General features: G+C 38.5%; 1 protein-coding gene across 1 annotated transcript in view; it reads right to left on the bottom strand.

Moving 5' to 3' along the window:
• Positions 1-13,268, bottom strand: part of MAN1A1 (mannosidase alpha class 1A member 1) — a 138,187-nt gene that overhangs the window by 12,732 nt on the left and 112,187 nt on the right. Inside the window, exon 8 of the mRNA XM_053973272.1 lies at positions 8,541-8,656. Coding sequence (XP_053829247.1) covers positions 8,541-8,656 — 116 coding nt within the window. The remainder of the gene's footprint in view (positions 1-8,540; positions 8,657-13,268) is intronic.

The raw sequence follows: 13,268 nt of genomic DNA, 5'->3' as shown, positions 1-13,268 counted from the left end.
GTTTAGTAAAGCAAATCATCTCTGTTTTATAAATGGGGCCTATTAAGAACTAGTACATATGTCTATTAAAAGCTATTTTATTATGTAACTATCTTATTTAAAGCTGTTTTTATGAGGTAGTTATTAGATATATTACAGACGCTCAGATGCCTTGTCATGCTTTGTACCATCCTGGGTCCCTGAGCGCTAGATAATACCTATACCAGTGTCTTTGTTTAGAGCATGCTAGGTCACGATGCATTTTTACCTAGACATGAAATCTGAAGTTTAAGAGCAGGATAGGAAGGAAGGGTTATGTTCCCATAGGGGAATGCTACTTGCTATCTGCAGTGCTTTGGATGCAATTCTGGCAGGGAAATCAAGTGAGTAACACAAGTTACCATAAAATGAGAATATATGTAGTGTGGTGACAAAGATCCACCCAAGTGAAAAGATCTGTCTGGTACAATTGAGTCTGGATTTCATACTTAAAATAAACTTATTTTTATTTTGATATAATTATATACTCACTTCAAGAGACATATTTATTTGAATTGCAGGTCTATTTCAACTTGCTCCCCAACTACAAATAATTCCTTCCTGCACTGTTTGCAGATCAGGTGGAGGGATGGAGCACCTCTCCTATGAGGAAAGGCTGACAGAATTGGGATTGTTCAGCCTGGAGAAGAGGCAGCTTCAGGATGACCTAACTGCAGCTTTCCAGTACCCAAAGGGAGCCTACAGGAAAGATGGAGAGGGACTTTTTACAAGGGCATGTAGTGACAGGCCAAGGGGGAATGGCTTCAAACTGAAAGAGGGTAGATTTAGATGAGATATCAAAAAAAGTTCTTTCCTGTGAGAGTGGTAAAGCATTGGAACTTATAGCCCAGCAAAGTTGTGGACGCCTCATTCCTGGAAGCTTTCAAGCTCTGAGCAAGTGAAAGGTAGCTACAAATATATGTTACCAAAGGAAGCAATAGCAGATGCTAACTGGGAGTGAAAAAAAAAAAAAAAAGGAAACAAAAAAAATTGAGACAACCTGATTTGAGGCTGCAGTGGACAAAAAAGGAGTGGGAAACTAAAGGTAAATAAAAATTCTACAGACATTTAAAGAAATGCATTATTTACTACATGTAAAGCTGGTATGGTATACAGTATGGCATGTACCCATAAGCTCTTAGAGCCAGAGTAACTTTTTACAGCTAATACAGTTCCTGGCAATTTTTCTTTTTAAGCTTTTACCTAAGGTCTGCTTACAGACCTCACTGCAGTAAAGCCTTCAGCCAAATTACTTTTTTCTCCATCTTATGGGAAATTATTCCTTCGATGCAACAACTGTATAAATGCTTGTGCACTCAATTAGAAACACTAACAGTTCTTTTTACAGTTTGAATTGTGACTCAAGTGCTCCTTGCATTACTAGTGGCATCTTTCTCATGAGTTTGCATGTTAAAATTATGCCCTTGCCTATCTGTCACAGTGAATGAGAATTAGGAATGGCTTCAACTACAGGACTGCAAATTGCACATTTGTGTGATCTCTGTTATTGACAGCATAAAGGAGAAACTCTTCAGTTTTTCCCAACCTGATTTCCTCCCCCTCCTGCCCTCATTGTTAAGGCAATATGTTTTGTGTTCTCTGCTTATCAGCCTGTTCCTTAACCTACACATTACACTGCCAATTCTTACCCTTGCAAAATTAAGCAGAACTGGACCCTCCTAATAAATAACCATTCTTCTTCATTCAGTTCTTCACGTCTTCAAGCTTTTCACACATCTTAAATTATGCCTTCACCATCCCCTTCAGTCCATCCCTGACTTGATTTTGTGGTTGCAAAGTCCTTCAAAGCCCTTTGAGATGTTCAGAATGTACTGAGTGTTTAGAATGTATTGTTTATAGGGAAACACAGAAGACCCAGAACTGAATCATCTCTCTGTTCAAATGATGTAAAAACTAATCAATAAGCTTATTTTTACAGGTGTTCTCTCTTTACAGTGGATTACACTGACAGGTAACAAAAACATTAACTGAGATGCCTGCAGAGCACAGGTGGAGGCTTCTTAGGAAAAATGATCTGCTCCTCAAGGCTGCTCAAATTCTAAACAGACATGTGCCACAGAAGTGTTAACTCTGCTGGAGGAGCTGAGATAACAAATTACAAACCTCAAACAGCAATGCGACCCCACTGTTCTGCTGCCTCTAGCTCTTAGGCATTTTACCTCTCCTTTTACAGTATCTTCTTAATTATGATTAATGAATTTCAGTGATTACTGCTGTTTTAACAAAACTCAGGTGGTTTCATTTCCTGCCTCAAGATGTCACTGTAGCTGGAGATAAAACTGCCCAGCAATACAGTTCCATATTTCCATACCTTAATAAATTTGAAACTTCAAAAATATGATTCTAAGTTTCAAGGGTTTATAATATCTGTTTTGGGGATAATTACAACACTGCAGGCATCTTCATAACAAAGCACCATAAATTACCTCTGTTCAAACTTTTAATATATTTTTCTTCCCCTAGGAATTTTCATAAACATTATTTTGATCATTTGAAGCAACTGTGAGGATGAAAGAGAATTCTACCATGTGTTATTTCCAACAATTCAAAGATGTATAATGTCAATTGTTTACTTATTTATTTTAATATTTACAGCTTGCACCAGTACATTTTATTGCTTTGAAACAGCACAGAGCAGCAGGTCAGGATTACTGTGGGTTTACTTCTGTGAGTTTCTAAATAAATTGTTTGCTTTCTTATTACTTTTTTACTTCCCTTACATTTTCTCTATTTAGTTGATCTAATGCAATAGATACTTTTATTTCTCAACCTTTGCAATTAATCAAATTTATCCTTTATTGCAAATTCCAGTGAGTTCATTACAAAAAGTTTATTGATGGAATAGGAAGTTCAAGTCCCTGTTACAAACAATTTAAATACTTCTGCCAAAGAAAAGTAATGTCTTATGCTGAGGTCCTCACTGCTTACTAAAATGAGCTTTAAAAATCAGAACCGAAGTCTGAACACAGAAGAACTTTCATTTGGTTAAACACAAAATGTAAGAAACATTTTAAAAGCACCAAAGCACTTATTTCTTTTGGACTTTAGACATACTAGGTAGACAAGCTTACATGTGCAATGAAATATGAGTGCTTATAATGGAAGTACCTAAATTTTTAAAGGGGAATCATTGGCAAACATTTAACTACTGTGATACCTATTCATTTGATCACTAAAAAGATGATTAAGTTCTAGGGAAAAACCAACTATTTACTTGTGTTTGAAAATCATTATTTTTTTCACTCTATAGATCTATTAGTGCCTCTCAGAACACCAATGCTCTAGGTCTAAATGTATTAAATGTTACCAGATGGATAAATTTATTCCTAGTTTAAAACAGTAATAATGGTCTGGCATGAATCAAATCAAGTCACTCTCAAAATGTTACATTGTGCATGATCTGAATGCTCTAGGATATCTGTTAATTCTGACAAGTTTTTTTTGTTGTCAGAAAAGAGAAGGGAAAATAGCATGACTAGTAAGGACATGGCTGCTCTGAAAAGAGCAAAGCCATGAACAAAACCCATACAATTTCTCTTTATATTTTTTTAGTTGAAATCCTCCTTAAAGACTTCTAACAACATTAAAGACTTCTGCTTCTCCTGACAGTCCATAAATAAACAAAAATTTAAATAAATACTTTATCTGGTCCGAAACTTAAGACATTGTGCAGTTACCATTAAATCACTAACAGTTAAAAAATCTGCAGAAGCCTGTCTTTAGCCTTGATGCTTTGTGTAAGCATTTGTAGAGAGTCTGAAAACTCGTGCTGAGAGGGGAAATACAGTGAAGAGAATAACAAGAAGCAGTGAGTCCTCTGGACATTCTCGTCTGCTCAGTGTAATGAATCTTGTGCTCCTACATAATGCAGCCATACTATCTCTTTGTGCAGAACAGCAGTGCAGCTGGGTGATAAGTATTTTAAACATGACAGCTGACAAAACTGCCTGTTTATTGATTTTAGCACATTTAAGTTACATTCAGTTAAGTTGCCTCCCACCTCCTACACCAAAAAAAAAACAAAAAACCAACTCAAAACAAAGTATGCAGTGGGAATGCTGGGTACCAACTGTTTCATTCTAAGATGGGCTGCTATTGCAGCATCCTGCCTGCCCTGTTTCTGAATTTTCTTCAATGCTAAGAAGTGCTCAAGTATTGAATATTCAAGTCATTAATCACTGTTAGCTTTACCCAGTATGACAAACCATTATATTTGAGTTGTTGCAGTTCTCTCATTGTCCACATCAGTTATGCAGTTTTTAAGCCCACTGTGATCACACAGCAAACCACTTCAAGCAGCTTAATGGAGACTGCAGTCAGCACAAACCAGCCACCAGACTGTCACCTCAGTTAAACATATCCTCACAAAACTCCAGAGATGAAAAATGCCTGTCTGCCAATATCACGTTTTCAGTTTGCTAACAACACTTTGTTTTCCCTCTCCTTTCAAGGAGAAAAGAGTCTCCATGGATTTTTTTTATTTTCCTGAAAGGCTGAAATCAAAAGCTCTGAAAAATATTTACTACTTAATGCTGACAGTTAAATACACCCAAAATCTCCCAATCAAAATACCCAATAAATATACCCAAAATCTCCCAATCAAAATACCCAATAAATATACCCAAAATCCCCCAATCACTACCTTTGGAGACTAGCTTTGATATATACTCAGTTTGCACACTGCCAAAGATTGCAATGTGCCCAGAAAAAATTAAACCCTCTCAAAAAGTAATTCTATATATTTTCTGTCTGAATCCTGAGGCCAGAAATTACTTTTTCCTCTTTTGACAGAAGTTTACTGCATTGACAGGATTGCTTAATTGTGCAACCCAGCCTAGCAGCAATTTCTGAAATGGTGTTGAAATCTGGCAGAGTGGCCATGGCACTGCTTCACAACACATGTTCCTCTTTTGGCCATTTCCATTGTTTCCATTTCCATGTGCTATATTCTGCAGAAATCACTTGTTTTCTTGTCAGGATCATCTGAGCAGTTGTTACCCATTAAGAAATAATAAAAAAATCTAAATGTCTAAAAGTGAGCTAGCTACCCTGACACAAGGTAAAACTGCAGAAAGCAGCTGCTTTACCTCACTGAAACCACAGGGCCACCAAGGGCTGCACTGAACGGAGCTGCTTGGGAAGTGCTGGTGAGGACTTTCCCTTTTCCTGTGAAGTTCTTCTGGGGTGAGTTACCATTCTTTTTATCGTCTCTATATATGTCACTTCTCTAGAACTACACTGAGAAAGTGATGAAGGCAGAGTCAGAGAGAGAGAATAAATATATATGTAAGATGCAGAAAGATTGCAGAAATGGCCATAAATAAATATAATGGGAAAATTTGGAAAAGATACCTGACCATCAGACATCAAGAGACAACCTATTTACAGGAATAGAGGGAAAATTGCCCTTCAGCTTAGAAAATGAGGGCTGACACATTTAAGAGGGAAAGATTTGATGCAGTTCCTTATGACACTGCTGTTGCTAGACTAGATATAAGTGAACCCACAAGGACCATTTTTGCTCTAATTTATGTTCTCTTATAAACCTACTCAATTGTGTCTCAGCTTGTTAACTGAGAAGAGTGAGATGATTCCTGTCCTGGATACTTGCAAAGACTGGTGGATTATTCTACTGGCAGTCATTTCTTCAAAATATAGCTAAAAGCTGAATACATATTTGTTCTGTAACTAAATGTTGCATGCTATCCATTGAAACCAGTTTAGAAAGATCTCTTATTTCATGTATTATGTGAAGCAGGACATTATTTGTATTACTTTTCAAAAGAGAAAAAATAACTTACATTAAAAATACATTCACTTGTCTTTTTGTGTGAATTCTACAGTTTATGAATCCCTCTGATGGCCTTATACAATCATACTATGCTCTGGTATTCAAACAAGACTATCTTGGTCCCTTTTCCCATTAGAAATAAACTCTTTAAATGGCTTCAGCCATATATGCATTTTTGTGGCAAGCAGAAGCAGTTTTTAAATCTAATCTGACATCTTAGTTATTGCTTTTAACTTAAGCCATTATATAACCTATAGGTTATACAAAAATTCTAATGGAAAGCATTCCTTTTTTTTTTTTTTAATAAGATTTACAGAACAATGTGAAAAGTAACCCCTAAGCTCCATCTAAATAGATTTCAGCTTTTCACAGTGAACTATATAACTCACCATATATTTTCATTTATGGTTTCTGGATAGCAGAAGATATTGAATTAGGCATCAAGCCTTCACTCTTTCAGAATCTGGTGGGTGGACTGAATGGCCAGGAATAATCATGCTGCTCCCTTTGGCATAGTCTTAAAAAGATTCTGAGAGCGCTGGGGGAAATTTCTCTAAGAAAATACCAAGCAGACTCAGAATGCCCAAACCCTGCAGCCTTAGTTGTAAAGAAAGACTGCAGCTTGCGCAGACACCTAAATCAGCTCTAATTTAGATAAGTTATGGATCGATAGCAATGAAGTCAGTACCAGGATGGATTTCAAATCAGCATAGTTACTCCAATGAAGAACCTGGAATCTCAGTGGGGCCTAATCATCCTGCAGCTTCTGTGAGGCAGAAACTTTGCTGCTGCTTTCTGAACAAGCTACTTTACAACATCAAGCTACAACTCCTAATGCTGCATGTGGACTTCCAGTTTTGGTACAGATGTACCTCAGTACAGAAAACAGGCAACAGGAGTGCCATCAATCAGAAAATACTGGAAATAGCAACAGCCAGCAGCATCAGGAAATCTGGCTTTAGTCATGTCCTCTCAAACACTAACAGTCTGGTCAGACATGATGCTCGGACTTTTCTGAGCTAGTACTGCTAAAAAGTATTAAGAAAATAGGTACTTTAAATACAGTCATATGCAGCAGAGCTGAGATCCTGTCATTGATACTGGCATATTCAGTGATGCTGCTGAACAGGCGATTCTGCTCCTCCAGCTGAAATCTGAGCAGGGAGAACTGGTCCTGTAAAGTGGGGGCTGTCACCACTTCTGCTCCCTGCTGGGACCTCTCAATAAAAACCTGATGTTTTTAAACCAGAGGAAGTAGAATGCTAGAAGCAGCTTCAAAATGTCTTCTATGGTAAGATGAATTGATAATTTCACACACTTTGTTCTCTCTGGCTGCCAACCCAATGGCTGAGCTATTACAACAGCACTGTTCTTATGTTATAGCCTCAAATGCACTCAAACCTAATTTAAGATCCACCTTTTGCTCTGAAGTTGAAACCACACCAGCATTGAAGATGAGGCTGACTGCATCCAAATCTGCACTTTCAAAATTAAAGGCAAGATTTCCTTAGTAGAGGACACTTGGTTGTCAAATTTACAACCACCAGAGATCACACCCTCCCTCAGATCTTCACACTGACTTTCCTCTCTAATGAAAAAAAAGATTGTTGCAATAAGCAACCATGGTTGTATTTTTTTTAATGCCACCACTTTTTGTGTATGGGAAGTAAAATGAGACTTATGACCTCCCTAGGGACAGTGTGTTTCCAGATAGATGAAAGAATAAGCAGATATTGCTTAGCATCTCAAAGCCTTGTCTATAGAGGCACTGTAGATACACACAGTTAATAAGAGATAAAAGCCCTGGCCCTAGACAGCTTCCAGTCAAAACAGATGAAAGGATGGGAAAAAAGAAGTAATATTATCCTCTTTTTAAATATATATCTATATATATGAAAGCAAAGAACTGAGAAAATAGGTAATTTGCTCAGGATTGGAAGGAAAGCCTGTAAATAAGCATTTAAACTGAATACTTCCCAAGTCTCAATCTGGTGTCACAAACCCATTATTTCCCCCAAAAAAGCACATTAAGGAAATACCACAAATAACAAAGCAAAGTGCAGACCAGCAGGATCATAAATAGAATAGCATATAGAAATGCAAGTTTGAACATTTCTGATTTTATAAAACCTTCTCTTGTGTATGATTGGGCTGTTTCGCAGAAGCTGACAAATATATGCTCTTGTACCAAAATGTCATTGTGAAATGACACCCCTATTATAATTTCTAATTATCTATCATAACACATAGAGCCATGTGTGGACCATAGTCAAAACACTTTTTATGGCTGAAACACCTGAGAGAATTGAACACAAGAGAGGAACTCCCTCCTGGATATAAAGGAAAAGGACAAGATTAATATATATTTAGAAAAGACTCAGGAAAAAGAGTTGAATGACTGTCTGAGAGCTACTTGAAGATGCATTTTTGGTTGCTTCTTTTATACTTCTCTCCTCCAGAGACAATTGACTATATTGCAGTAAAACAAAAATAATAGTTATACTTCAAAATTCTCCCCTTTCCCGCAGTATCTGTATTCCTCTAGCACTTCTATTTGAAGATGTCTTTTTTAAAACAGAAACTAATTCTTTGAAAAAACGCCCTGTGGTAGCAAATACATAAATCTCTCATATTGTCCTCATAGACTGTCTCTTTAGGATTATTATATATTAGATTATTATGGAAAGGGAGATTTAAATGTCTTATTTACCTGAACAGCATCGTAATACATTTTCTTGCCATCTTCATCTGTCTTGTCTGACATCAGCCATGCCTTGAGCAGATATTCATAAAAGCTATCCCCAAGCCCTCCAATGGAGACATGATCTTAATAGGGAAGAAAGAGATTGAACAGCAATTTCATCTTCAGCCAGGACAATAAAATACAATTACAGTTTGAAACAGTGTATTTAATGATCTATTTCTACAACATCTTTAATAAACATAAGCCTGGAACCTCAGGAAAAGCTTTACTGGTATATACAGAGAATTACTTCTTTTATTGCTATATTTTTAATCTAGCTAAAATGCCATAGTTATTTAATATCCACAATGTGCCGCAGGAGATCACAGCAAAGAGAAAACAATTTATATGTGTCCATTCCAATTCATGTAGTCTATTCCATACAAAACCATGTCAAACTAAGTTGTTGTTTTTTTTTTTTTTTTTTAATTCTAAAAGGGTAAAAAAGTAGAAAGTGTTCTCTGATTTGATAAAGGCTTTCCCTTGATGTGCAGGCATTGCTCTTTTAGTCACTAACTTTCCATTTAAGTCACTTCATAAAAAAGGCTTTTAGCTCCTTAATGCAGAGTTGAATTTCAGGTTATTTAGTGGTATTTCAAAATGCTGAGCCATATGTTTAAAAATAATAGTACATTTTTAAACATCTGACTGCTCTCAGAACTCAGCAGTGGCTTAGAAGGAAAAAAAAGGACTTCACCACATCTAAAGAGGATTGTTGCTGTGACACTGCTTTATTCTGCCCTATGCTTACTATGTGAAACAATCTGGTACTACAGATGCTGTGATTATTCAATTGCATGGTTTAGGATGTGACTCTGGAAACACTAACACCACACAAGCCAGACATTCAACATCAGTTGCACCAGTGACAGGAAATTTAGTGATGCTCTCACCTGCTTGTACAAGATTGCACCCACTTACTGTCCAGGAACCTAAAAGATTCTTGGCAAAATTTTGATGGGTTATCATGATTTCAGCATAGATCCCCTAAATACATTAAATACTACAATTATACATACATGTGAAGTGTTTTTCTAAGCTCCATTAAGTTAAGCAGTGTAGCTAGAGGTTAGCTTTTGAAACTTGTTGCTCCCTGGCAAAATTAAGTGATTTGGCATTTATCGAGTCTTCAGGGAAAAATTTCAAAGTGCTTTACCAGGACTACTCATCTGTAACTGTCAATTTTACAGCAAAGGAGGGATCTGCTAATTCCACTCAAGAAATCCAGGATGATGTCATTACACAGATCACACAGCAAGTTCCTGAGTCATACCACAACATTCTGGCCATGAGAAAACAAAAAAAAAAAACCTGCATGGGATGATCCATCTCATAAAGCAAGATGCAGAGGGGTGAGTGGTACTGAGCTCACACTTCTGACACCCAACTGATCTTAGCTTCAAAGTTATGCCCATGTTGGTAGAATTCAAAGGAACACAGAGAATTTATTTTTATACCCCTTTGTGTATTTTCTCCATGGAAAACCTCCCTTCACCTTCCAGACAGGTTGCAAAGACATGCAAATGTAGAAGATAGATATTTGTCTATTCCAACTACATCAACAGCATCCTTTTCCTCCACTAGCCTGTGACATGCAAAAAAAAAAAAATTTAGTTTTCTGAATGTATCCTGTCCCTTTGCCTATCAAATATATTGTACCATCAAACCTGGGTTTGGAATTGCTTTTTTTCCCCTCTCCAACCTCTTTTGAATGAAATATATTGAAATTCTGGGAAGACAACACCATTTTTTGAATTAAATGTTCATGATCCAAAAGGAGAAGAGGTTTCTTAAAACAATGGGAACATTTCCTGTGATCAAAAGGCTGATCTTTGAACAGAAGCATTTAAATGACCTTTACAGTTTAAATAAATTACCATAGAAACCTCTGACATTTGCAAACTAAATAGCACAAGCAAGAGTTTCATCAATAATAAGCCCTGTTATTATATACATTATTGCAGTAGACAAATCCAATTGACGCATGCTGCAGCAAATCACTGTCAGTTTACTGTCAAAATAACAAGGGCTAAATGAATTTACAGGAACAATGGCAGAGATCCATCAGTGGCCTTCACAGCTACAGCACTGCTGGAGAAGAAGTATTCAGAAACCATTCGTCCCTCTCCACTTTTATTTAAGAGAAAATATTTCTGTCTTGTGCCAATTGAGGGTCTTGATTGTTTGGTTTTTCCCTTCCGTTGTAATCAGCTGAAAACAGCCCAGAAAAGCAATCTCAAATAACATATTTTTCAAATATCACATTCTGATCTTCCCTGTGGGGAAAAAAAATAGTTAATCACTGTTGGTGAATGGAGGCGACTGATATGAAAGAGATGTAACAAGATGGAACTTGCCTTTGCTGCTTCGGCATGCCAGGGATAGACCTGCATTAACATCTGCACCCATCATTCACAGGCACGGGAAGCTATTTATTCATCAACACTGCACGCTATTGGAAAACAAAGCTCATGTACGCTATAAATTTTTCTGTGCACACCAATGAAAACTGGCATTTCGTGTGAATGAAGAGTGCTTAAGATGCAATTATATTAAAAATATTGAAATAACAAAGGTCATAAGGCAGAATAAGTGTTTTGACAGCTTTAAAATACGTAAGGCAGAGCCACTAACTGCCTCAGCCACTTGAAAGATCTGCTCTCATGAAGCATCAAAAAGCTGCTTCTGTGGCTAACGGAAGCCAAGAAAGGAGTTAACTGGATCTGCCTCACAGGTGCTGAGATTGCCTCTAATTAAATCCAGTACCTACTGCTGTAGGATTAACACTTCCAGGGGAGGTTTTTATGTCTGTGCTGAACTGACACGTGTTACAATTGGGCACACGTCTCAGATCTGTAAAGGGATGTCAGGGTTTATACCAACATGCAACCACGGTTGATGGTCATGCATGCTGAGCTGCCACAGGCCTTGTGGCACAGTGACCTGCAGGAAGCCTCACAGCATAGCAGACTGAGAAATGACAGGCATACTTCTAATTCATAAAGGGAAATGGCATTTGCCTTGATGGGAAAATACAATTGATCAGCACAACCTTTTTGGACACCATTTTAACTCAGAGTGACACAAAGCTTTCAAAAATAGATTTTAATCAATAAAATCACAGAAATCACAGAATGGATCAGCTTGGAAAGAATGACAATGGATCATCTAGTCCAACCTGCCTGTGCCAGCAGGGTTAGCCTACAGCACATGACACAGGATTGTGTCCAGATAGTTCTTGAATATCTCCAGTGAAGGACACTCCACAACCTCTCCCAGACAGGCAGTTTGTTCCAGTGCTCTGTCACCTGCACAGAAAAGTTCTTCCTCATATTCAGGTAGAATTTTCTGTGCATCAGTTTTTTCCCATTGCCTCTTGTCCTATTGCTTGGCAACTTGGAGGAGAGCCTGGTCCATCCTCTGACATCCTCTCATCAGATACTTAAGAGACATTGATAAAGTTCCCTCTCAGTTGTCTCAATGCTGAACCAGCCCAGCTTTCTCAGCCTTTCCTCAAAGGAGAGGTGCTCCAGTCCCCAGTCATTTTTCTTACCCTCTGATAGACCTGCTCCATCTAACAGACTTGTTTCTGGTACTGAGGAATCTGGAACCCCAGAACTGGACACAGCACTTCAGTTGTGACCTCAACAGGGCTTAGTAAAGAGGCAGGATTGCCTCACTTGACCTGCTGGGAATGCTCTTCCTAACGTACCCCAGGATGCCATTGGTCTTCTTGGCCAAAACGGCACTGCTGGTTCATGGCTACCTAGCTGTCCACTGGGATCGCCAGGTCATTCTCTGCAGAGCTGCTTTCAGCAGGCTGGCCTCCTGCATGTACAGGTGCCTGAGGTTATTATTCCTCAGGTAAGGACCCTGCATTTGTCTTTGTTGAGTTTCAGACAGTTTCTCTCTGCCCATCTCTCCAACCTGTTGAGGTCCTGCTGAAGTGCTGCCCAGAACCCTGGAATATCGGCCATTCCAGGTCTTCAGAGAACTTGTTGAGGTGGCAACTCCCCTTCATCCAAGTAAGTGATGGATAAGTTAAACAATTCTGGGCCCAGTATCGACCCGTGGGGACACCACCAGTGACAGGCTTCCAACCAGACCCTGTGCCACTGATCACGACCCTCTGGGATCTGCTGTTCAGCCAGTTCTCAATCACCTCACTGTCCACTCATCCAGGCCACACTTCCTGAGTTTGCCTACGAGAATCTTGTGACAGTGTCAAAATCCTTACTAAACTCAGTATCCACTGCTCTCCCCTCATCCATCCAGGTAGCTGCCACGTCACAGAAGGCAATTGGGTTGGTCAAGAGGGATTCACCTCTAGTGAACCAAAGCTGACTACTCTTGATCAACTTCTTGTCATCCACATGGAGAGAGATGGCCTCTAGAATGAGGTTCTCCATCACCTTTCCAGGGACTGAGGTAAGGCTGATGGGTCAGTAGTTCCCTGGATCATCCTCCTTGCCCTTTTTTAAGACTGGGGTAATGCTTTTTTTTTTCCAGTCCTCAGGCACATCTCTTGAACTCCACAACCTTTCAAAGATGATAATGAGCACCTCACTATCGTGCCTGTGAGCTCTCTCAGCATTCATGGATGCATCCCATCAGGTCCCATGGGTTTGTGAATATAAAGTTTGCCTAGATGTTCTCTAATACAATCCTTTTGGACCAAGGGAAAGTCTTCCTTCC

Source organism: Vidua macroura, chromosome 3, assembly GCF_024509145.1.
Source record: "Vidua macroura isolate BioBank_ID:100142 chromosome 3, ASM2450914v1, whole genome shotgun sequence".
Lineage (NCBI taxonomy): Eukaryota > Metazoa > Chordata > Aves > Passeriformes > Viduidae > Vidua > Vidua macroura.
The sequence above is the reverse complement of the archived record's forward strand: the minus strand, read 5'-3'. Positions and strand labels throughout refer to the sequence as shown.